The sequence below is a fragment of the Colobus angolensis genome, unplaced genomic scaffold (assembly GCF_000951035.1).
Source record: "Colobus angolensis palliatus isolate OR3802 unplaced genomic scaffold, Cang.pa_1.0 Scaffold341, whole genome shotgun sequence".
In the NCBI taxonomy this organism is placed as follows: domain Eukaryota; kingdom Metazoa; phylum Chordata; class Mammalia; order Primates; family Cercopithecidae; genus Colobus; species Colobus angolensis.
In genome coordinates, this window is record NW_012116722.1 from 3,159,055 (window position 1) to 3,184,473 (window position 25,419).

A 25,419-nucleotide genomic window follows, 5' to 3' on the forward strand; every position below is an offset into this window, starting at 1 on the left:
AATATTTTGAGGAATTTTACAAATTTTCTGTAGTATTTCTTGTAATCAAAATATTATATATATATATATATATTTAAATATAACACTTCAAACATACCAAAGCAAGAAATTGTCTCTGGCCATCAAATATTATCTTTTCCACAAATTTTTCTTATCAAAATATTATATATATATATATTTAAACATAACACTTCAAACATCCAAAGCAAGAAATTGTCTCTGGCCATCAAATATTATCTTTTCTACAAGCTTTTCTTATCAAAATATTATATATATGTGTGTGTATGTGTGTGTATATATATATAAACATAACACTTCAAACATATCAAAGCAAGAAATTGTCTCTGGCCATCAAATATTATCTTTTCTACAAGCTTTTCTTATGCTCTCAGCTAATTACTGTTTCTCTCTCTCCTGTGGATTCCTAGCCCTTTGCCTTCTATGGATGTAAAAACATTCTACTTTATGTTATGTTATCCATGTACTTATTCCCTTTAGCCTATTGTCCTCTACTAGGTTGAAAACTTAGGGGAGGTAAGAATTGTATTTTAAATGCCATAGGAGTGCCTGGAATAGCACAGTATCTTGCATAAAGTAAATGTTTATTAATTCCAGCCACATCGTTTAGAGTTTACATTTGCATATTCCATCCTCTGAATTCTTTTTTTTACATTTTAATTTTGACTTCAGCTTTTATTCATGATACACTCAATAAAATTCCTTCAGTATAATCTCTTTGTTGTCCAAGGGTCAAATATAATGTTTTCTACCCTGGAAAATTATCAAAGCTGATCATTATGTGAGACAGTTCTGCACCGTATTGCATCCCTGAAGCAAGCAGAAACTCATGTGCTTTGTTTGCAGAGTTGCTTTAAGATTTAGAATTTGCCACCAGGCGCGGTGGTTCACGCCTGTAATTCCAGCACTTTGGAAGACAGAGGCAGGCAGATCACCTGAGGTCAGGAGTTGCAGACCAGCCTGGTCAACATGGTGAAACCCCATCTCTCCATTAAAAATATAAAAAATTAGCTGGTCCTAGTGGTGGGTGCCTGTAGTCCCAGCTACTCAGGAGACTGAGGTAGGAGAGTCACTTGAACCCAGGAGGCGGAGGCTGCAGTGAGCTGAAATCGTGCCACTGCACTCCAGTCTGGGCAGCAGAGTGAAACTGTCTCCAAAAAAGAAAAAAAAAAAAAAAAAAATTTAGAATTTGCAGACACCTACCTACTGTTTCCTTTTTAGCATCTCAGTTTTGGGACACTTGTGAAATTAATCTTCCAAGTATAATTCTGGTCATAGATAAATTGTGAAGGCATTGGAAATTATCTGCACCTTTTCCCATCTCTGTTGTAAATCAATTTCCCACACACCTGGAACTTGTTGCCTGCAGTCAAACCTTGTGTGTCACTAAGGTGAAAACTTAGAATTTAAGCATGAACATTACAAAGACTTCAGGTATGTGATAAAAAAACCTCTTTCCTCAGAGAAATTCTGAGTTTATTAGTGAGTCCTCAAAACATCAATGTCTTAGAGCGTTGAAATTATAACAATGGAATAACCGAAAAGCGAAGTTTTCTGGAGTCAGGTGACCCTGCTGTGTGCCCAAGTCACCTATTCATGTGGCTGTTCACATCACCTGCATGAAAATATTTTCACTTTGTGTTAACCATAGTGATTTACAATTGTATGGCTATTAAACTTTATTAAAAACAAGTTTAGAAAGTATCTTTAACAAAGGTGTGTTTATTTCCATATATTGCTCATTACATTTTTCTTGCCATAGTTTTATCTAAAGCCAAGTCAAAATTTTTCTCTAAGGTATTTATTAGCAGTGTGTGTTCTTCAGATATAAAATCCCTCTGATCAACATGCAACATTTGAATATCTATTGGTACTGTACCTCTATGAAATATTTATGACATTTGTTAATAGAAAACCTCAACCTCCTGACCCCACATTCGAAGTTGGGGGTGATGTGGGGGAACATAGACAAAATTACAAAAACATTACTGGTCAAGCACATTGAAGCTAAAATCTATTGACTTTAAAATAGTATTGTATGTGAATTCAGAGTTTTAACATATTTGTGAATCAAAAGGAAAGGAACAAAGGCTTAGCTGAACACAGAGGGCACTAAATTAGCTAATAAGGCAGCTAGTGTCCCTGTTCTTGCCCCAGCCCTGTCATATCACTGCATCTTATTCTCTCAAATGTTATAAAGAATGATGAACTTAAAACTTCAGGGGTTCCTGAAAATTGGTATTAAATTAAAATTAGAGCAGCCAAAATTCTTTGCAAATGACTTCTCTGATAGAAAAAAAAATATTTCCAACCTGCTTCAGAGGAGAATCCTCTTTTAGGTGCCAAGGAAAGAGTGATAAAGATGCTGAGTGTATTAGTCAAGGTCATCTGAGAAGACTACTTTGTGGTTGATTCTTCTGAGCCCCTGAGTTGTCCAACATTATTGGTGTACCTGTAGCATGAATAGCATTGCAACCAATAACTTTTTGAATACAGCATGTAAAACCCTAACTTTAATGTTTATCAGATCATAACAATATCAGCTCAGCTACAAGTCTTCCCCAAAGTGGAGCTATTCTAGTCATATATTTACTTAGTTTCAAAGAGCAGGAATCCTGCAAAGGTGGAGAAGCGTTGGTGGTCCCCATGGAGAGCGCCATTGCCCATTCGCAGCCAAACCTCATCCCCTTTGGCCAGCTTCAGCACAGCATGGTTGCTGGATGTATCTGATTTGCCCTTCGTTTCATAGCTGGAAAGAAAAAGAGGATCAAAGTACTTAGTCTTTGCCATGAACAACCAGCCCTTCACCAAAGTCTGTGCTCCCCTTTTCCCCTTCCCACAGGTATAATCCTGTGGCTAAGTTCTCTAAACAGCCTGTGAGCAGAAATGACCTAAGGCTGGCTAGTAACACTCCCACAAAACCCCTCCCTGCTCCTTCTTATGACTGTCTGGAATGTTCATGACAATGACCAGAATGGTCTTAGAAGCCATATGTTGAGTACTGGGTTCTTGGAGACTGTGTGGAAAACAGCTCTCTCTCTTCCCTGCTCCAACCCAGAACAACCCTGGACTGTTTCATGAGAAGGAAAGAAAGTTATAATATGTTTGAGCTATTCCACTGGGTTTTTGTTCCAGCAATTTAGCTTCCCCTAACTAGCTAGAATTTGGTACAAAAGGAGACTGCTCCATAATGCAAACACAAATAGGCTCGCACTGGCTCATGGTCAGGCAAGGAGCAATGGGGAAACAAATATCATGGTCTGGGAAAGCAGAAGATCCATGTTACACTGTGCAAAAACATTTGGGCAAACATGTTAACTTGGAAGATAGATCTAATGCCTGTAGGCTAAGAAAGGGAAGTAATTGGAAAAAGCCAAAATACTCTGCTGCTTTTAGAAAGATGTTGCTACAAAAGATGAGCTTAGGCAAAAACTAACTTGTTTGAAGAAGAAGAAGAAAATAGTGTCTATATGGTTGGGGCCTAACAAGGTTAAAAAAGCCAGGTGTTTTTATACCTGGAAGAGCAGTGATAAAGTTGATGTTTTCTCCTTAAGACTGCTCATTCAGCAGCCATGAAAAAGAAAGAGTTCATGTCCTTTGTAGGGACATGCATGAAGCTGGAAGTCATCATTCTCAGCAAACTAACACACACAGGAACAGAAAACCAAACACTACATATTCTCACTCATAAGTGGGAGTTGAATAATGAGAACACATGGACACAGGGAGAGGAACATCACACACCAGGGCCTGTGGCAGGTTGGGGGAAAGGGGAGGGAGAGCAAAGTGGAGGGAGAGCATTAGGAGAAATACCTAATGCATGCAGGGTTTAAAACCTAGATGATGAGTTCATAGGTGCAGCAAACCACTATGGCACATGTACACCTATGTAACAAATCTGCACATTATGCACACGTATCCCGGAACTTAAAGTAAAATTAAAAAGAAGAAAAATAAAAGACTACTCATTCAGTCAGATAGACACAGCTGTGGCACAATCTGATGAATTAAAAATATTGCCTCTCTACCCAAATCTATTGCTTTAGAAGGCCTCAGGGTAGTTCCATTAAATTGAGAGAAAGGCACGAAGACACCGAATAGCAGGCTGAAAACTGTCAAGAAAAGTACATGGAGTGTGGTTTAGTAACATATGTAACTGACTTGACTTAATCTATTTAACAAATGAAGTAAAAGCCAGCTAAGTAAATAGAGTAAATAGAATAAAAAATAGAGTAAAAGCCTGCTAAGTAAGTTTCTGAGGAAATGGGTTTACCAGAGACCCAAAACTGGACTCAGGAGACTTGGGATGTTTGACTCAGCCTTCAAATTCGCACCAGCAGGAAGTGGGCTATGAGAGAGCCCTGAGGAGGGCCTGCTCACCTTTCAGATGTGCTACAGAGAAAAGCAGACAGAGAAGACCCTCCTAGAGGACAGAATCAGGAGCCAAAGAGAAAAACAGCCAACAAACCAATTTGATGAAAAGAACTGCTCATTGACTAACTCAGGGCTTTGAGCTGAATGCGTTATTTGTGCTTTACAGGCTGTCTCCCATAGGGTCAGAGAGATGGGGAGACATGTATTCTAAGTGTAGGAAGAAGAGTTCAGCAGATATTTGGAAGCCAGAGGGCAGAGAAGGCTAGCTGTTTACCAGAATCCCCTTTCCTTTCTTCCATTGGCGCTACAATTCCATGTCACCCTTGCATTCATTGGGTGGAAAACAATGTGACTAAACTCTCTGAACAGAATTCCTGATCCATAAACATTTCCACAAGCTTGCAACGGGAAGCTTTTTTCCTTCTGGCTCTGGCAATGACAATGACCAGAGAGAATTTCAAAGTCAGTTTTTGTTGTTGTTGTTTGTTTGTTTTTGTTGTTGTTGTTGTTTTTGAGATGGAGTCTTGCTCTGTTGCCCAGGCTGGAGTGCAGTGGTGCCATCTCAGCTCACTGCAAGCTCCACCTCCTGGGTTCACGCCATTCTCCTGCCTCAGCCTCCTGAGTAGCTGGGACTACAGGCGCCCACCACCACGCTCGGCTAATTTTTTGTATTTTTTTTTTTTTTAGTAGGGACAGGGTTTCACCGTGTTAGCCATGATGGTCTCGATCACCTGACCTTGTGATCTGCCCATCTTGGCCCCTCAAAGTGCTGGGATTACAGGCGTGAGCCACAGCACCAGGCTCAAAGTCAGTTTTATAGATAGCAGCGCTGCTTTCATCAGCCTGGCTTCCTCACAAAACAGGAAGAATAAACCCATTCCCAACCCGCACCCCTCCTACAACCCCTTATTTTTTCCCAACCTGAAACTCTTCCCTGGACTGGTCAAGAAAAATCAACTTCTAGCATGTTAGAGCTACTGGATCTCTTAGTTGCAACAATTTCACCTACCCTGACTCATCTTTCTATCTTTTGGCATTTCAAATACATCTTCCCACTCAGGTTAGGCTCCAGAAGTAAACACAGCAATTATCACACATCATCAAAAATAACAGGGAAATGCTAACAGCCACAAAATATTTCATAGATAACTCATGGCCCATTTAATTGTAAGAAAGGTATTGGCTCTCTGCCTCTCTGCCACATTCCAAGCTAACATCAGAGGGTGTGGGAGAATGGGAAAGCAGAAAAAGGGGCAGAGAGAGAGGAGAAAAATAATGATTTATAAAAATAATCCAAATGATTGGTTATGGGGAGTGCTGTTAGTAATAAATGCAAGGCCCCTTATCAACCTGCTGATGCTCAAGTTCATCAGATTTATTTCTTCCCAAACAATAATGATGATAATGTGGCCACATTGGTGCATGAGGGCTCGTATTGAGGACAGGGGTCATGTCAGGCTCTATTGACTCCTATACACTTCCCTGTCATTAGGTGTTCCTTGAACAAACAATGGCAGCATGGATGAGGCCCGTGATAGAAAAGACCACTCACCTGTACATGCTGAAGACTGTATTGCCATTGTGCATAAGGTACACATACACTTCCTCAACATCTTCATGCTTCATCATGCTGAAGGTGAAGAAATACACACCTGAAAAAAGCAGGTATTTATCCATGTTGATATTAACATATTATACATTGAGGACCTGGAGATACCTGGAGATTTGACAAATGCCTTCTCATGTCTTTTATTGATACTCTTTGTAGTATGGTGTTTCTCCTTGGCCTTAATCTGCAGGAATGTCCCTTTATCTATTCCCCTTCCAAGTGCTTTCAAGTGTTTTGAGACTTTCTCAATGTATACACTGTGTATCCTGAATAAGACTTGAAAGTCTTTAAGGGAAGGAGCCTACCTCATTTTAGCTGTATCTCACCACCCTGTGCCCTGACAAAGTGCTCAGGGCAAAGTAGGTGTTGTTCCTAGGCGTAGGTTAGCTATCATCCGCATCTACCACAGAACTCATGTTACCAAGGTACAGAGAGGTTTGTGGTTGAACAACGATGCTCCGTGGCTTAAGAAAATGAGCAACTATAACAATACAACAGATGATTATACTCACTAAAGGGGTTAGCCAAAGATAAGGAAATCCTGGAGCACAGAATAAATGTTTATGAGTTATAAAGAAATGGTTCTGGTAATTTCTTATGCTATTCCTTTTATGTTGGTGAAATTATATACAATAATCAGAAAGACCCAACTTAGACTCAGCGACAGGACCTTGTCACTAAAAGTCTGTATCCTCTTCATTTGAAAAAGACCAACATATATTTTTGAAGATTTGAGTTATTTAATAAGAGCCTAGGGCTCCTAATTGAAAGCAATATAATATGACCTAATATACTGTAAATGCGAGCACACAGGATACTTTTACTGAATGATTAAGAAGAATCCAATACCACACAGACAAAACAAAAGGAAAATTTTTCAAACTCTAAATGATCTGGGATTTTGGTGTGCATTTTGGAAAGGTGAATGAACATAAGTCATCAAGCTCTTACTGATTTCCATGTTACATTTTAAACAAATGGCCTTTCAAGACAGTAACCCAGAAATAGCTTTAATAAAAGATAGTTCTATCTCTTTCTCAAAGGTGCAATCAAGTAAGATGAAAGTTGTAAGGGTGCCGTGTCAATTCACCTGATTCTAAGTCAAATTAAATGAAGAAGTATGATGATGCTTTTTCTAGTGCCGGGAATGCATACTCAATGTTCTGGGAACAAAGGAAATGGCCTAAAAGTTTATCATGCCTATTCATATGCCTAGAGATTGGCCCGCAGATGAAAAGTAAAGGCAGATAAAAATTAAAAGCCTCAAGAAAAATAGTTTATATGTGTTTAGTTTTTCACATTTTACAAAATTTCATATTAGACACATACACATACATAATTTTCAATACCTCAAGGAGATAAAGCTGAAATCAAAATGACAGGAAAATATATTAGTTTTTCTTACAAAATCATGATGACTGCTAAAAATAGATTGCAAAAACATGTTAGAAAGAGTAGACTAAAACACCAGATGGTGAATAAATGAAATGCCTGGAGTTGGAAATACCGAAGTTAGTATGTATTATACCCACATGTGGCTTTCCTGCAAGGGAAGCTACTGAAACCAGAGGAGACACACTTGTACTACAGTTTGGAGGTCTTTGTGTTGCTGTAATTTCAAAAACCAGCCTTCTCTGTCTCTTCACTCCCAAAGCTGGAAAGGATAAAATGGTCTTTTTGTAATCTATTGCAAAAATGGAGACTGAAACAGAAAACTGTGAGAGTCAAATGACAGTGGTATCGCTAGAAGCTGAACGTCTGGCAAGAGAGCTCTAAAAAACTAAATTCTTACTTAGACTTCAATTATAAAGCCACTTAATTCCATGGAAACATGGACTAGGTATTTCTAAGCACTAATATAATCTGTGGCACAGACAGCATTTAACAGAATAGTTATAAGAAAATTACGACATAAACCTTCAGAGCAGAAAATCACGTAAGAACATTTAAAGATGATTTTCATGACATTAAGGTGTGATGAAAGATTGCTTCTATCATATCATATCTCAGTTCACTTCTGACTTAAGTTGAGAAGAGAAATAAATCAAGGTGCAATTAAAAGCATTTGTGAACATCTGACAGGGCCACTGCCTCCATCAGAAGTTTCTTCCTTTTAATTCTGGATATCATATAGAGAAATGAAAAGAACTGAAAAACAAAAACCAAATAAGCATCCACATTCTGCAACACCAAGAGACTGGAAGAAAATCAATGAACTTCAAAAATACCTGTAAGTCCTGCCAAATGCCCCTGAGGGTGGACAGAGTCACCTGGAGATAACACAAGGTTGGGCTGGGCTCTGAGGAGGCCAGGTGACAGCAGGTGTCACACAGTGCCAGGAGAAATGCACTCTCTGATAGTGAGGGCCATGTGGAAGTGCAATGCTGAAAACAAGCTCCTGTGAACAGGGCTGAGCGGAAGCAAAGGCTGTGTTTGGGGTGATGGTTGCTAGATACGGTGTAGGATGTGGAAAGAGGATCTGCAGTGGCCAATCTCAAAATTTGCCACCAAAAAATAAATACATAAATAAAATAAAATAAATTTTAAAAAAAAGAAAGAGAAAGAAAGAAAGAAAGAAAGAAAGAGAAAGAAAGAAAGAAAGAAAGAAAGAAAGAAAGAAAGAAAGAAAGAAAGAAAGAAAGAAAGAAAGAAAGAAAGAAAAAAAAAAAAGGACTCCTGAAGGCGAGGGAAGCAGGAAGTATAAGACTGGCTTCAGAAGCTTTCATGGACCCAGTGCAGTGCAGTCTGGAGAGGCAGTGGAAGTGTGACCAAGGAAAACACACATCAGGGCCGTACTTAAAAGAATCAGTTAGTCCCCTGGCAGCAGGGGAGGGAGGCTTTGAGTTATCCAGTCTAAAAACTGCCCTGGTCCTTTCTTCACCATGAAACTAGAGCATATAGCTGGTCTAGGAAAATCCAACTCATTCAATCATCAGTTAGTTTTTTAAAGTAGAAAAGAAAAGCAAAAATGACCCTAATGTATTAACAATACTCTCCAAGAAAAAATGTTGTCAGGTAGTAGATGAAAAATGTAGCCATGAATTTATACTAATAAAGCAAATACCTCTATGAAAGAACATTATAGAACAAAAGGTGCGAACCCATGGTAGAAATGGCCAGACAATAAAAGGAATTAAAAGCTGGGGGCATCAGAAAAACCTGGTGAGACCTGAATAAAGTCCATAATTTAGTCATAGTATCATACCTAGATTAATTTCTTTATTTTAGTAATTGCACTTTGGTTATTTAAAACGTTAATACTAGGGGAAGATGGTTAAAGAAAATATGAGAACTTTGTATAATATTTTTATAACTCTCCTATAAGTCTAAAATTAATTCAAAGTAGAAAGTTTGCAAAATGGGATTTTCTATTTATCGACTGTCCAGAAACTTGAAAGCACATTTTGTTGATAAGGCTATCAAGAAATAAGTGCTTTCATATCTTAACAATTTAAGTATATTGGTACAACCCTTACAGGGAGCAATTTGGCAAAATTGATAAAAATTATGGATATGTTTATACTGATAACATTCCTAAAACTTTAGCCTACAGATACACCTGTAAGTGATCAATTACAAAGTAGTATATTCTTGCCGGCATGGTGGCTCATACCTGTAATTCCAGCACTTTGGGAAGCTGAGGCAGGCGGATCACTTCAGGTCAGGAATTTCAGACCAGCCTGGCCAACATGGTAAAACACGGTAGTCTCTACTAAAACTACAAAAATTAACCAGGTGTGGTGGCCTGGGTCTGTAGTTCTAGCTACTCAGGAGGCTGAGTGGGGAGGATCGCTTAAGCTTGGGAGGCAGAGGTGGCAGAGGTTACACTGGGCCGAGATGGCACCACTGTACTCCAGGCTGGGCGACAGAGTGAGACCCTGCCTAGAAAAGAAAAAAAAACAACCACCACCACCACCAAAAAAAACCAAACTGGAAACAACCTAAATGTCCAGCAATAAGGGAATCATTAAATATACTTTGGTGCATCCAGCTACAAGAAAGAAGATGAAGTAATGATGTGAAAAGATTTCTAAAATATATTGTTAGTTTTTTTAAAAAGCAAAACACAATCAGAATGTAGACTGTCTTAGCTTTTATATAGAAATGTGAGAAGATATATTTGTATTCATTTGCATAAGCAAACTCTTTTAACTTTTTAAATAAGTAAATGTATTACCTGCTCAACTTCTTTTAATTAAAAAAATAGGATCAGGCACTCCTTGAGGTGGTGGCAAGGGGAGGAAACAATTATGACACATTTAAACTGAGCATTATGTTTTAAGGACTTTTAGAGCCTGAGGTAACTATGTCCTCTTAAGAATTATTTAGCTCAGTCTAGATCAGAGTTAATAATATTAATGATTATGGCCATATTTTAAAAACTATTTTTGTGTTTTCAGATTCTAATTCACTTACTTTGAAATCCAATAGAAATCTATATGAGCTGTTTGGTTTAACTTGAATCAGAAAAAAATAACTACCTTAATGTCTTCCTTTATTTCCTACTCCCTTCGTCCTTCTTTTCCGCCCTCCCTTTCTCCATCCCTCCCTCTCTTCTTTCCTTCCTTCCTTAATTGTCTTTATTATTACATTGATTAACTCAATCTTCATCCAATGTTTCCATCTCACCTGATACTGGGGCCCCAAATCTACCAGTCATGACATCAAAGAAGTTTCCAATGTTGGTCTCAACACTGCTGAAGATAATCCCACTGTTCTGATTGCTGAAGTGTGTTGCCAGAGAAGCCATGAATGCAATCTAAGGAAAGAATTATTGGTCAATAAATAGGCAATTTATCTTAAACAAGTCAAGTTTTTATGCAGATTAGTTTGTTGAACATTATACATAATAGCAAGATGGGGAATAAACATCAGTCTGTGGAGAAAGAAAGAAATAAATTACGGTAATTCCTAACATTTGAATGCTATGCAGCCATTAGACTGACAATGTCTATCAACAGTTCTGAACATAGGTTTCAAAGATTATTTGTCTTTCAAGTGATTTTTGAAATATTAAAATTCTGTTATCAAATAATATCAGAAAAATTTAGATGAAATTTTCCACTTATAGCCGTGAAATGCACATTAGCAAATTCAAGGATGTGAGAAACCCTATAGCCAAACATTTGAATTTTGGTAACCCTGCATTACTTTTTCCCCAAAAGATACCTATTAATTTATTGTTTTTCTTTATATAGATAAGTTCTCACTATGTTGCCACGGCTGGTCTCAAACTCCTAGGCTCAAGAGATCCACATTCCCCGGCCTCCCAAAGTGCTAGGATTACAAGTGGGAGCCATGGTGCCCAGCCTATTAATTTCTAATGAAATTAATTCTTTGAATACACTTTGAGAATTCTTGATGGTGATCTAAATGTGCATTCATGAAATAAAGTAATAATATGTATATATATGTTCCCATCATATTTAAAAGTAACATGTATATAAGTATGCATAAATCTGAAAAGTTATGTAACTGTATGTTAATAGTAATCATTTCTGGGCATGTTTTATTATTTTCGGCCCATAAGTTTTCTAATTTTTTTAACAATGAAAAGATATTACATGAATAACCTTTAAAAGGTAAAATGGAGTGTTTGCAGTTATCTAAAATATAGAAAAATGGTTTACTAAAATTAGCAATCTTTTTGAATATTAGAACAGCAAAAATTTTTTGGCATGATTTTGGATGAAAAAATGTCATATTGGAACTGCAAAGTTTAGAGATAGGAGAATCTGAGAAGTCATTTAATGGTCAACACCCATTTCTGGGAATGGTTACAAATACTTTATGTGTAATCTTTTAAGGGACTTTGAAAGCCTCTGCTCAATCGGTAAAAGATCAGCGAAGAGAATTAACTTGAGAAACCAGCTCATATTGGCAACCAAGATGCTCTATGAGTTTGGGAATAAAGCTGTCTACTTGGGCCCAAAGATATGAGATTAAGGCCCATCTCTCTTAATTCTGTCACTTGGCAAGTCATTGAGTAATTGAGCCTCAAATTTCTATATCCCTTAAGTGGAGAGTGGGGCACTACTCTTCCTCCTCCTGGCACCGCTACTACTATTGTTACCATCTCTATGCTACTAATGTCCAAAGACAGGGTTGAAGCTCAAAATACAAAATGTTAACAATAATTTAAAAAGCCTTGAGACAATTACACCTGTCAAGAAAAGCTTTTGTCACTATTCACAATAGCAAAGACATGGAATCAATTTAAATTCCCATTGATGATAGACTGGATAAAGAAAATGTGGTACATATACACCATGGAATACTATGCAGCCATGAAAAACAATGAGATCATGTCCCTTGCAGGAGCATGGATGGAGTGGGAGGCCACTATCCTTAGCAAACTAATGCAGGAAGAGGAAATCAAACACCGCATATTCTCATGTATATGTGCGAGCTAAATGATAAGAATACGTGGACATATAGAGGGGAACAACACACACTGGGGCCTGTGGGAAGATGGAAGGTGGGAGGACGGAGAGGATCAGGAAAATAACCAATGGGTACTAGGCTTAATACCTGGTGATAAAATAATCTGTACAATAAATCCCCACGACACAAGTTTACCTATGTAAAAAACCTGCACATGGACCCCTGAATTTAAAATAAAAGTTTTTTTTAAAAAAGAAAAGCTTTTGCTTAAAATCACCATTGAAGAATGAGTTGTGAAAGTCAAAGTCAATCCTTCATCCAAATGAATCATTCAAACTGAGTGTAAGTTAGATTAATAAATTCTTTAACTTGCTGGGACCTTCAAAGAATGTGAAGTTCCCTCCTTCACAATCTGCCTAAGACCCAAATGATTGTACTGTGATTTTAGGGTAAAACAGCTGATGGGGCAAATTTAATAATTGCCCAGAATGTTCTCTATCAAACTGGCTACTCTAGGGCCCCTTCTCCATGGTTTACCATTCACAGGTTCCGGGTTAGAGTGTCTAGCTTTGAGATGTTTATCTTCTGTCTTATTAAATACCTTAACCTGGCTGAGTGGCAAACTTTTTTGTTTGTAAATTTATACTGGCACATGGATTCCAGGTTGCTGAAATTATTAAACAGCATTTGGCTAGGCACAGTGGCTCACACCTGTAATCCCAGCACTTTGGGAGGCTGAGGCAGGCGGATCACTGGAGGCCAGGAGTTCGAGATCAGCCTGGCCAACATAGCGAAATGCTGTCTCTACTAAAAATACAAAAAAATTAGCCGGGCATGGTGTTGCGCACCTGTAATCCCAGCTACTCCAGAGGCTGAGGCAAGAGAATCGCTTGAACCCTGGTGGAGGCTGCAGTGCGCCAAGATCACACCACTGCCCTCCAGCCTGTGCACACACACACAAAACAAAACAAAAACAGTATTCATTTAAAAGTTGCAAAACCCACAGAAAGCAGTGAGAGTAACACACTAACTATTTAAGTTATTTTAAACTTGAAAAACCAAGGCCCAGAAAAATGATGGAACTTATACAGGGTCAAACAACCACCATACACGCACAAATAAAAGACAGTTTCCCCCAACTGATCTTTCAGGCAAGAATTGCTTTATAGTGTAGTTCTTCAAAAATCTCTCATGTTGCAGGATTTTATCTCAGTTACTTTATTTTTATCCACAAGTTACTTTTTTTGGGAAGACACTAGCCAGAAAGAAACTTAATTTTTTAATTTTTTAAAAATGCTAGTTTTCAATGCTGATAGCAGTACCCTGGAGGGGATCCATTTCAAAATATTAGCCCTCCTTCACCTTCCAGAAATAACCCAACATTAGTAATTTTTCTTGTGACCTAACCTCACGTTTACAAGTTTAAGATGTTGTTGGCAATAAGAACTTTAATGGTCATTTAAAAAAGAGATAAAGAATAGATGGGTACATGAGCTTGGGATAAAATGTACACTTTTAACCTCATAAATTGATTTTTTAAACTTTATGCTGAAATGAATGTAATCTGGTCTGGAACACTGAGTGGATGACTCGAAACTGAAATCTTCCATTGATAAAGAAGATTCTGACAAGAAAAACTCAAGTAAAATTTATATCGCAAGGTCAAGCATGGTGGCTCAAGCCTGTAATCCCAGAACTTTTTTGGGAGGCGGCGGCAGGCAGATCACTTCAGGCCAGGAATTTGAGACCAGCCTGGCCAACATGCAAAAACCTGTCTCTATTAGAAATACAAAAATTAGCCAGGTGTGGTGACACATGCCTGTAATTCCAGCTACTAGGGAGGCTGAGGCAGGGAATTGCTCAAAGCCACGAGGCAGAGGTTGCAGTGTGCCGAGATAGTGCCACTGCACTCCAGCCTGGGCAACAGAGAAAGACTCTGTTTCAATAAATAAATAAATACAAATTATACCACAAAATCTGAGTTGAGAGAAAACAATATATATCAATATTTATGTATGCATTAGTATATGTAAATATAACAACATTAATAAATAAAATATTGTAACCAGACATTTCACCATTCCATTTATATATTTAAATGTTTATATATTTGAGTTGGCCCAAACCCTTATTACATCTTATTACATTCTTAAAAAACATCTCATTTCAGAAAATAGGAGATTCATTTATATTCAGGGTTCCCTTGGATTTGGTCCTATGTAGGTCTTAGATTTTACTCTTCATAAATGTCTCTCCTCCCTAAGAATAATATCAAAGTCCTCCTTTTGGACAGCATGGGCCTTACGCAAACATCCTGTGATGTAGAAGAACAAACTGAGACTCAGATTTACTCAGGATTGGGGAAGACTTGAGGAAGCACTCGAACATCCTGATTCCTGGCCCCTTGTGGTCAGGGAGGTTGGAAAGTCACCAGGAGATGTACTGAGGATGGTTTACCTGAAGTTCTGGTGGAATCCCTGGGTAGCCCTTCTCTCCTTTGGGGCCATGCTGCCCCCGCTCCCCTCGAGGCCCCAGGTCACCTTTGTCGCCCTTCTCACCTTTGGCTCCTTCATGGCCGGTGGCTCCATTGTTGCCATTGTTTCCATGGTTTCCTTAAACAACCAGATATCATCACATGAGAAAACCCAGTCGCTCATACTTACCATCCATTTCTAGACAAACTGTCCAAACTCAATTATGAAAGGGGCCCATTCGAAACAATCCCAACTATAACCAAGGGATATTATCATCTAAATAGGGCACCAGGCTCTGAAAGAAGCCTTAGATACCCTAAAGCTCCAAAGCCTGTTCATCCTTTGAAGCAAGGCTTAGAGGAAAAATTGTGTAGAATTCTAATTATGACATTATCATTTAAAATAGCCAAGGCTGGAAACCACCTATATAATCACCAATATTAGGAGGGCATGATGTATTCTAGAAACTATGTTACATAGTCATAAAAAAGAAGGCTGAAGAAAAACATTTAATGATATAGTGATAGTCATGATATTTTTAGATTTTAAAGTTATAAGTGGCCAGGTACCGTGGCTCACACCTGTAACCTCAACACTCTGGGAAGCCATGGTGGGAGGATCACCTGAGCCCTAGAGTTTGAGACAAGCTTGAGCTATATGGCGAGATCCCATCTTTACAAAAATAGAAATTAAAAAATTAGCCAGGTGTAGTGGTGCGCACCTGTAGTCCCAGGTCTTTGGGAGGCTGAGGCAGGATGACCTCTTGAGCGTAAGAGGCCAAGGCTACAGGGAGCCTGGATCATGCCACTTCACTCCAACCTGGACAAAAGAGCCAGACCTTGTTTCAGGAAAAAAAAAAAAAGTGATGAGTAAATAGAGATAACATGATACTCTCTTTGTTTGGAAAAAGATGTATTTATGTATTATATCCATAGGGAAAAAAAGACAAGAATAAGTTACAGAAAAATATTCACAGAGATTCTTTCTAAATGTGGAACATGAGTAATTTTCATGTCATTCTGTATATTTTTCTGTCTCTTTGAAGTTTTCTACAAAAAACACATATCACTTTTACAACTGAGGAAAAGGTGAACTCATTCATTAAACAAATTACAGTAATGATTTTGAAAGCAAGAGTTGGAAAATAATTTTAACTTTTCCTTTTGCCACCAAGAGACAATTTCTACACCTCTTCTTTATTTTTAATATTTGCTAAAGTTCAGGGTTTTTGCTGTTTATTTTGCATGCTACCCTTGGTCGGTTATCATACCAGGCTTACAACCCTTCCAAATGCTCAATACTAAATTGAGCTAATTAACATATGCATGAATTTTGACTGTGTTTACAAATTAATGTGTTCAGTGACAAAGCCATTTCCTGGTTAGAAAACATGTAACCAAGGCCAGCCTTATGTGTAACCTCAGAAGAGTTAAGACCTGAGAAGATTTTACAAGGGTCAAAATAGTCCCTAGCCTACATCATTGCACCTGCTGGCTGCTGTCCTTGATGGCCAATGACATAGATTCCAAGCCAGTAAATGTAGTTTAAAGTTTAACATAAGATTTTCTTGCTGTAAATTTGTTTTTGTGCAAGAAGCTACTCAAAAGTAGAAAAAAAATTGAACCACATTTGATCAATATTAACATCAATGAGAGTAAGTCACAGAAGAGCCAGTGGACTTTGGCCAGACCCTGAGATGAGGTCCTACCCTAGGGATTAACCTGAGGATGAAGACAATAAAACCCAAGATAGGCTTGAGAGCCCCAAATTGAGGGGATCTGGGCTACCCTTTCCTGGACTAACCCAGGTACCAGCAGGCCCGTGGCACTCCCCTGTGCCTGGCAGCACTGGTATAGTACAGATGGCTGAACTGTTGGCCAAGTGGGGTCTGACGTAGCTCCAGAGCATTCCCCATGCCACTGCATGGTGCTGGAGCCTAAAAATGTTTCCATGAGGCCAAGAGTGGTATGAGAGTCAACTGAGAGATGACTGAACATGGAGAGACCCTGAGACTGGAGGAAGAAGCACTTAGCTGGACCTAGAGTCACACAGAAGGATGCACAGCTCAGTGACTGGCGTTGAGATGGCTGTAGCCCAGACCAGTAAGCTTTTGGCTCTACTCTGCCCTTCATAAAGCACGCTGTGGCAGATATACTGGAAAGAAGACTATGACCTGATCATTTCAGACTCAATGCTGGTGAGGATCCTCCCAGCCTATGAACATGGTACTCCAGGGTGCCATGAGTCTAGTGGATCCTTTGGATCACACCGAAGTGATCCCAAATTATTTAGGTTTGCCCTTTGCTCCTACTTTAGCTCAGGCTGCAATTAGATTGACAGCGTGTCTTGCTCATCCTTACCTGGAATGCCAGGAGGGCCTGGTGGCCCAGGGGGACCTTGGTAGCCTCGAAAGCTGTAGTCTCCATGACAACACTTACTGCAGTCTGGGGGTAGTCCTCCGGTTTGTGGAGACTAAAAAGACAGAAAGAGAAGCTTCAGAACAAAAGGTACTTGTGAGCAATTAGGATTTCTAAATTTTCACTGACCTTGACCCTTAGGCAAGCTTAACTCCAATCAATCACAGCAAGATCAGAAGAGATGGGATGCGGTGGAGATATCAACGGCAAAGGGTCAGGGAATAGTTAAGGTCAGTTGATGATCAAAGGAAAAGGCAACAAGAAAGTCAATAGAGGAAGATGCTCTTTGAAAAGCTGTGTGGGTGGAAGTGGGAAGTTGGGTCCTATTTCTGGAAAGTGCCTTCCTGCTGCTACTGTAACAGCAAAGGAAGAAACTCCTTCAGAAGTGGACTTGAAAGCCTTTTCTCTTTTCCAACTGCCATAGCCCCAGATGTAGCTAAATTGAGTAGATGGTCCTCAAATTACAAGAATTATCCACTTCAAACACTGTTTTTAAATGCTTACTATATCCATGATAGTAAGTTAAGAGCTAGATTAAGATTTCCTGGAAATTCTGAATAGTAACACTAGTTTTTCAAACAGCCATAGCACACTTAAATTGTCTTAGAAAACGAAGGAAATAAAGTATTCTTTAGTCCAATACATTTATTTATTTGTTTAACTGACAACTAGAAATTATATGTATATTTATCATGTATAACATGTTGTTGTAAACTAAGTACACAGTGTAAAATACTAAATTGAACTAATTAACATATACATTGTCTCATACACTGTTTTTGTAGAGAGAGCACTTAAAATCTACTCTCAACAATTTTCAAGAATATAACACATTGCTATTAACTATAAGTCCAATACATGTTTATTAATTATCTACATCTTGAAACAACTTTAACTTTATCAGTAAATCAACTATTTAACATGATTTCTATTTCACACATTCCACTTTAAAATGTGAAATGATTAGGCCAGGCATGGTGGCTCACACCTGTAATCCCAGCACTTTTGGAGGCCGAGGCAGGTGGATCACCTGAGGTTAGGAGTTGGAGACTAGCCTGGCCAACATGGTGAAACCCCACCTCTACTAAAAATGCAAAAATTAGCCAGGCATGGTGGTGCATGCCTGTAATCCCAGCTACTTGAGAGGCTGAGGCAGGAGAATCACTTGAACCCAGGAGGCAGAGGTTGCAGTGAGCTGGGACAGCACCATTGTACTCCAACCCGGATGACAAGAGCAAGACTCAGTCCCAAAAAAAAAAAAAAAAACTGTGAAATGATTATCCCACTCTTTGAACCAATATTTTATAAGCATTTAATGGGTACTAAATATGCTCAAGTATGATGCCAAGTGAAATGCTTATTTACACAAAGATAAATTTCTAAAATATATGCTGTCTAAGAGCTAAAGACTTAGTGGAAGTTGATTGGCAGAAAAGTTAAAGTTGCTTATGAAATTTGAACTCTCATCTAAATTGGCAACTTGCCTTTTAATTATGTCATACAAAATACTTGTGGAAATGTTCCTAGACATCAATTATAATTCAATGGTCTTTTGGAAACAGCATGTTGTTGCTAAGAGATTCATGAAAAAAATGAAGTAAAGGAGGGAAAAAGGAGGACAGGGAAGAAGAGAAAGGAAAAGGAGACACAGAGGGAGGAAAAAAGAATTTAAAATTCAAGTTGCATTTATCACTAAAAATTTAAGCAGAAAACTGGGTCAAAACTTCACACAGTTAAACATTTAGACCTTACTTTCTTTTCTTTCTAAAAATGGGTTTGGATTTTGTTCTCACTCTCTCACCACTTTTTCCTAAAATTTTCCACAAAGCTATTCAGGGAAAACACCGAACAGTATCTGTAGCACAAGCATTCTCCTGCAACAGCTCAGAACCCAAGTCTTGCTGATCAAGAGCTGTAACTTAGAGCTAACTCCTAGTCTTGTCTTCAGTCTATCAGGCTGAAACCTGGACAAGAACTAGAGTGTATGAAAACCTTCTGTCAAATTGGTAGGGGAAGAAAAAAATCAACTAAAGCCATTGGTTTGAGGTGAGGGATTTCATTAGTGATTTTATCTGAGGGATTTCAGGACCCTTGGAAAGTCAAAGACACCAGGCACGCCCCACTTTCTAATCCAAAACTGTAATCTGAGAAGGAAGGATTCCATATTTCCTGTTATGGTTTTGCTAATGTGAAATTTAGCCTTTTAAACCTCAGAAAATCCAGGGCTCTGCCAATGATGAATTTTAAGGATGGAAAAGGGAGGAGAAGGAGGGAAAATCCTCAAGTGGAACCATTGATGTAGGAATGGAATGGAAATACTGAAATGCTTAGGAATGTTGAAACACCCACTGGACTGAAACTAGAATTTCCATCATGGTGCTGCGTGACCTTAGAGAAGTCACTGTTCTCCAGATATCTTTTTTGTTTTTTTTGTTTTTGGCTATTAAATTGGAGGATTGGATGAGGTAGTGTTGGTGCACAGAAAATGACTCTTCAAAATACATGCTTCAACGTGTTGAGTGGTTTGGAAACGAAAGGCTTCAGAAATAAGCCATGAAGATAAGGTGAGCACAGGGAGGACGGAAGGCTCTGCAGAGGAGGACAAAAGCTTGCTTGATCTTGATTTTCAGTACGAATGCAGATCATAAGAGAGGGGCCTCATGATCCTTCTGACCTTTAGCGTTTTAATAAAGAGGTGTTGGAAGAGCTATCACAGGGAAAACTGGCTTGTGGCAAATCTCTTATTAAAAAAAAAAGAAGAGAAAAGAAAGAAAGAAGCCTCAGATCCAAGGTCTCTCTCTGACCTTTCCCTGCCTCCCAGTCTCTGATCCTCTTTCCAGAAGTGCCGGGAGGGACTCTGTCTGGAATTTCTTTATTTGACTAAGGAAGTGTCTTTCCAAAAGAAATGCAATTGTCTTAAGACCCCCTCCTTAGGAATCTCATCAAATAGCCAGGAAAGATCAACCACTGGAGAAGCGAAGATACTGGGAGTCATCACAAGGCTCAGACAGGCTTTTTTTCTATTTCCTGAGGGCAGCTGGAGCCATAATCTGGGAAGCTTTAAGACAACCTCTGTTCACAGTAAATTTCTCTCCCTTCCCTTCTTGACACTGTTACAGTAGGTAGCTACTCAGACATGAGCAGGGTAGGGGAGGGCTCTACCTGACCAGGAATGTCAGGTGATCATCAGGTGATAATCAAGTGGCTTTTAACTCTCTCTAAAATAATAACTGGTTGCAGCCAGTGCCAGGGAAAGGCAGTCTTCGTAAAGATAGAAAAAACCTGAAACTGGTTATCAGCAGCTTCCCAATAAGATCTCAGGAGTTGGGCAAGTGGGCTCAAGCATGTGCATCAAGAGGCAAAATGGCAGAGTTTAAGTGGCAAATGACTTCCTAGGAGCATTTGGCTGGTAAGGGAAGAATACCTCAAGTGAGCATGCTTACAACTCCAGTAAACACACTGTGCATGCTCACCTCCCAAGTAAGTGCTGGCAGGCCACTGCACATGTGGACAACCCACTCCAAGGGAAGAATCAAGGCAGAAGTAATGCAAGACCCCATGAGTATGCCAACGTAAAACCCCCAAGTCAAAAGGTCAAACCGTGCACTTGTCTCTCAAGTTGCCCATTTGGCCCTCTTCCAAGTATACCTGCCTTCCTGTTGTTCCTGCTCTAAAGCTTTTTAATAAACTTTCATTCCTGCTCTAAAACTTGCCTTGGTCTCTCCTTCTGCCCTATGACCCTCAATGGAATTGAGGAGCCAAGAATTCAGGTTGCTGCAGACCCACATGGATTCACTGCTGGTAACAACACCTCCCCCAGGTCTCAGAGGAAATTTGTAATTTACTTCTACATTCCCCAACTCCCCGCTACCCTACATGGAAGGGTGTGTAAGCATACATACTGCATTGGGCTATTGGGAAATCATCCCCATGTGATTCCCGTGTGCTATGCACACTAAGTAAATCTGTATGTGTTTTTCTCCTATTGATCTGCCTTTGGACAGTTCATTTTCAGCGAATCTTCAGAGGATGAAACAGGAGATTTCCCACTTTTTCCCTACAATCGTCTTGCATTTTTTTCCAGCTCTACAATGCAAAGATACTAAAGTATTTTCCAAAGCTTCAAATAATAATTTAGAAACATTTTGTTTTTAAAGTCTAGTATCTAGGCATAAGAATTCAGCTGCAGGAGATGAGGTTGCTCAATGCTAAAGTCAACTAGGATTGGAAGTGCAAGATCAGGCTATTTGAGGGCGCTTTAATTGCACAGAGCTGCCACCAGAACTGTGAGAGACTTCTGGTTGCTGCTACTAATCGGGCACCTCGTGAGAACCCTTCAGCAACATTGCATTACAGGTTCCTTCCTCTGGCCTTGTCTTTCAAAGTTCAGTCGAATGGAACAATGCTTGTGAGTCTTTCGCTGGAGCTTTTAGAACAAGTTGGATAGGATGTGTTAATTCAGAAGTTTTCTCCTAGGTAAGGGAAAATTACATGTAGGTAGTTACTATTTATGATCTCCTTAAGTTTATCATCCCCTTTCCCAAAAGCAGGTCAAATTTGTATGCAGAAGGCATGTAAATCTGCAGCATGGGAGAAAGAGTTTCTCTCTAAGACATGCTCCATCAATTTGTAGATGGAGGCCTAGGGGTAATGATGCAGAATTGAGCTCTACTACTAGTAAGTGACTTCTAGGAAGGAGAGTCATAGCTCCTTTTTTTAAACCTCCTGCCCCAAAAAAAGGGAAAAGAAAGAAGAGGAAGGGAATTGGGAAGAGGGAGAAATGGGTATCCAGGAGAAGGAGGGGAGATTGATAAAAGTGAATGACAAAGAGGCTGCAGAGAAGAAAATACCAGGAAAAGAGAGCCCAGGTCTGCCCACTCCAGATCTCTGGCCATTGTACTCCACCATGAACCCACAGCCAGAGCATCTTTCCAGATCATATATCTGATTACCTCACTGTCCTGCTATGAACAAACAAAACCTAGCTAGCAAAGCAAAATCTAAGCTCCTAAACCAGCTAGCAGAATCCTTCTTGGCACTAAAATCGTGTAACATCCTGTCCCCACCAATCCCCATCCCTGCATCCCTAACCCAGGAGCTTCAGCCATAGCCAACTCCTCACAGGCTTTCCAGTCTCTGTTGCAGCGCTTTTTTTTTTTTTAAAATCTGCTTTGGATAGTCATTCTTTTAATCTCATCTTTTAAGATCCAACTCAAAGACTATCAGTACTTTGACGCTTTTGCCCAATTGCCTTTTATGTACTGACTTTATTTAACATATGGCATTTAATTAAACTTAATTTAATTAATTGAAGTGTCTCTACCATAGCACTTCAGGATTGTTTGGACATGGGAGCTCAGGCAAATTTATCTTTATATATCCCTGGCCCCCCTTTTAAAGTTTGGTACAAAGTAGAAACACAAGAAATGCTTGGGAACTGAATGAATAAGAGGAAAAGTGAATTATAATCAAAGAAGAGGGACAGGGGAAGTAGGGAAAGAAGGAAGAACGTAGCACAATCCTAAATTCAATCTGTGGTCTCCACAGCCATTGGTAGAGGAGTTGTATTAAAAAATTCCAGAATATCAGTAACTCTAAATATCCTCAATATCTCCTGTTGGTGGTTTGTTTGAAAATACTTCAGGAACCTAGAAGCTAGAGTGAAGGAGAAATGTGATTTGCATTTCAGTGGCCTGCTGGCTGTCGGTTGTCAGGACATAATGACCAAAGACAACCTTTAACTTCCTTCTGCTTTCTCTGGGGGAATCACACTGCCATGGTCAGGAAGGATACCATCTGTGAAATGGAAAGTCCAGATCAAGTCTTGGACAGAAGTGAAAATATCTTCACCACAAAACAAAAACAAACAAAAACCCACACACAAATCAGTATTAATCATTACCCTTCAGCCAAAAGATTGTCAGATGCACAGACAATCTCTAAAAGTGGCTTTCAAAAGATAGGATCATATTTAGAGAGTATCATTTCTTCTATGGCTCCTTAAAGAAGCAATTTTCTCTAGATACATCCCCCACAGAATGGTTTGGACAGCTGCATTGCATGGTCAAGTTAAAAGTTCTGGGTTAGTTTCAGATCTGCAACTGATTCTGTGTATGATCTTGATCTGATCATATAACCAAACAACCAACTCAAACTTCTGAATCTATGGTAGGAAGGATTTAGATTTCAATTATGTGAAATTCTTCAGGTCCTATTTAATGCATTAAAGTAATCAAATCTTATAGTAAAAACCTATGTGTTCAAATATCATATAACTCAAAGTAACTCTTCTTGCTCCCTCCATCAGTTTTCAGCACACTACATGCCTAGAGGGTAATTCAAAATATGTCTCGTCATGTACTTAATATTTTAAATTACACTGAGTTTCACCAATTTGCAATTCACTCTACTGAAATCTTAACTCACTCTTGTACTACCAAGATTTAAAGATATTTCCTTAGAGCTGAATTTATAACCTGAGAAATAGATCAAGTCCTCTGTGATTATCAGGCATCAAATCATGCTATAAGGTTTGCATTTCAAACAGTTTATTTTTTATTTAACTCTTTAATTCTTTTTAACACAGGCTGAACAGAGAGCTTAACATTTTAGAATGCTGTAAATCAAATAAACAAGACTGCCATGAAATGTGACAGTATACTCACAAATCAAAGTAAAAAAACTTTGATTGCTTTTGACAAACTCAAAGGGCAGCTTCTCCCTGCTGGAAGGGATTAAGAAAGCCCAATTCTCTTAAGAACAACAAATGATTGTCTACAGTGACCCATCGATCTGCATGAGTCAACACTCCTTTCCGGACCAACAGAGCAAGAAAGAAATCAAGTTCCAGCATAGCAGGAAGCTGACTGGCCGGGTTCCCCTTTCCGATGGGGTGATGCTACGACCACTATCCCATCACATCATTGCCGCCTCTGCTGATTTTCTAACAGAGACCGACAGTCTCTCTTGTACCGGAGAGCGATCCAGAAAGAGATTCACAAGCAGCTTAGCGAACTTCTCAGAAGCATTCACTGATTCTAAGAATCTTAGCCAAAAAAAGAACAACAACAACAACAACAACAGCAGCAACAGAACTCATTAAGCTTTCACAGATATCCTTAGAAGAGAATTCTGAGTACCTGGCCCCAGAATGGGGTGATCTGCGCTAGGTCATCTACCTCGGGGTGCGGTAGCTCATCTGGTCTCAGGGATTTTAGGTCTGTAGAAGTGTTATTATCCACAGTCCCAGTTTTAGGATGGCTCCGCTCTCTCACTTTCTCCCTCCTGGAGCCGCTACGGCCAGTCTGCTGGTGGCTTTGCACTATTCTTGCCACCACTTTATTAGTTCTTCCGCTCACCTCCATGTATTCATCTTGACACAGGCAAAGAGGGAGGAAAAACAAAGCCAGCAATTGCCAATAGACGAGCTGCCTCCAAAGCATGATTCTCAATAGAACCTCAGAGCCTCCCTGAGAAGACAGCAGGGCTCCAGGAGCGTGGTCTCCTCGGGCAGATGCCAGGACTGGAGCTGAGAGCTGCAGCGGCGGAGTGGTTTTATACTTTGGTGTGTAATAAATAAGGCTGTAGGCATGCCAGAGTGACAGCAGCCCTCCTCCCCGGGCAGAACAGCCCCCATTCATCATTTTCCCACAGCACAGGCAAGAACGATTTGTGTGCACAGTTCCCAGTTGGCGAAATTCATAAATGTCACACCTTGGCACGTTTCTGTTGAAGTGTGAAGAAAACATACACAACCAGCTGGGAACAGAGAGCATGTGTCCAGCGGTTGGCTTTTGTGATTAGACATGGAAAGGCTGTGTATTTGCAGTCTAAAAAGCCTTTTGGAAAAACCTACCCTTGCGCTTGCCAGGAAATTCAGGCTTAACTGCATCAGTTTCGTCTGAAATGGCAGTGGGAACCCATTCAGGGCTTTCACGACAGCTCTTGCTTTCTAGTTGTACTGTTAATATTTCCCCACTTTGGCCCACTTAAGATAACTCATTTCCCCTTCCGGAAACCAGTGGCAGAAGGCAGTTAGTTGCCTACAAAACACTGAGCAGGATTCAGGTGCAGTGCCTCCGGGTTTAGCAAAGGTATTTCGCTATCCTCAGCTTTACTTCTTTTCCTCATGACTTCCCAAAAG

The 25,419-nt window shown here is 39.5% G+C and overlaps 1 protein-coding gene across 2 annotated transcripts; it reads right to left on the minus strand.

Moving 5' to 3' along the window:
• Positions 1–1,472: 1,472 nt before the first annotated feature.
• Positions 1,473–25,419, minus strand: C1QTNF3 (C1q and tumor necrosis factor related protein 3). 2 transcript variants are annotated; one of them, XM_011952577.1, is made up of 6 exons: positions 24,416–25,419; positions 17,220–17,331; positions 14,843–14,997; positions 10,631–10,760; positions 5,945–6,044; positions 1,473–2,767 (listed from the first exon to the last, which is right to left on the minus strand). In XM_011952577.1, the coding sequence occupies exons 1-6, from the start codon at positions 25,049–25,051 to the stop codon at positions 2,608–2,610; spliced, it is 1,293 nt and encodes a 430-aa protein (XP_011807967.1). In that variant the 5' UTR covers positions 25,052–25,419; the 3' UTR covers positions 1,473–2,607. The 2 variants fall into 2 exon arrangements, with proteins under 2 accessions (XP_011807967.1, XP_011807968.1); XM_011952578.1 differs by having other exon boundaries at positions 24,635–24,800.

Bases quoted from the DNA above. Each gene is read 5' to 3' on its own strand.
- C1QTNF3 (XM_011952577.1), bottom strand. From the start codon at position 25,051: ATGCTCTCTGTTCCCAGCTGGTTGTGTATGTTTTCTTCACACTTCAAC. The intron at 10,761-14,842 runs GTAAACCATCCT...TTCTTTCCTTAG, and splicing joins GGATTCCACCAGAACTTCAG to ATTGCATTCATGGCTTCTCT. The intron at 2,768-5,944 runs GTGAGTGGTCTT...TTTTCTTTCCAG, and splicing joins ACAGTCTTCAGCATGTACAG to CTATGAAACGAAGGGCAAAT.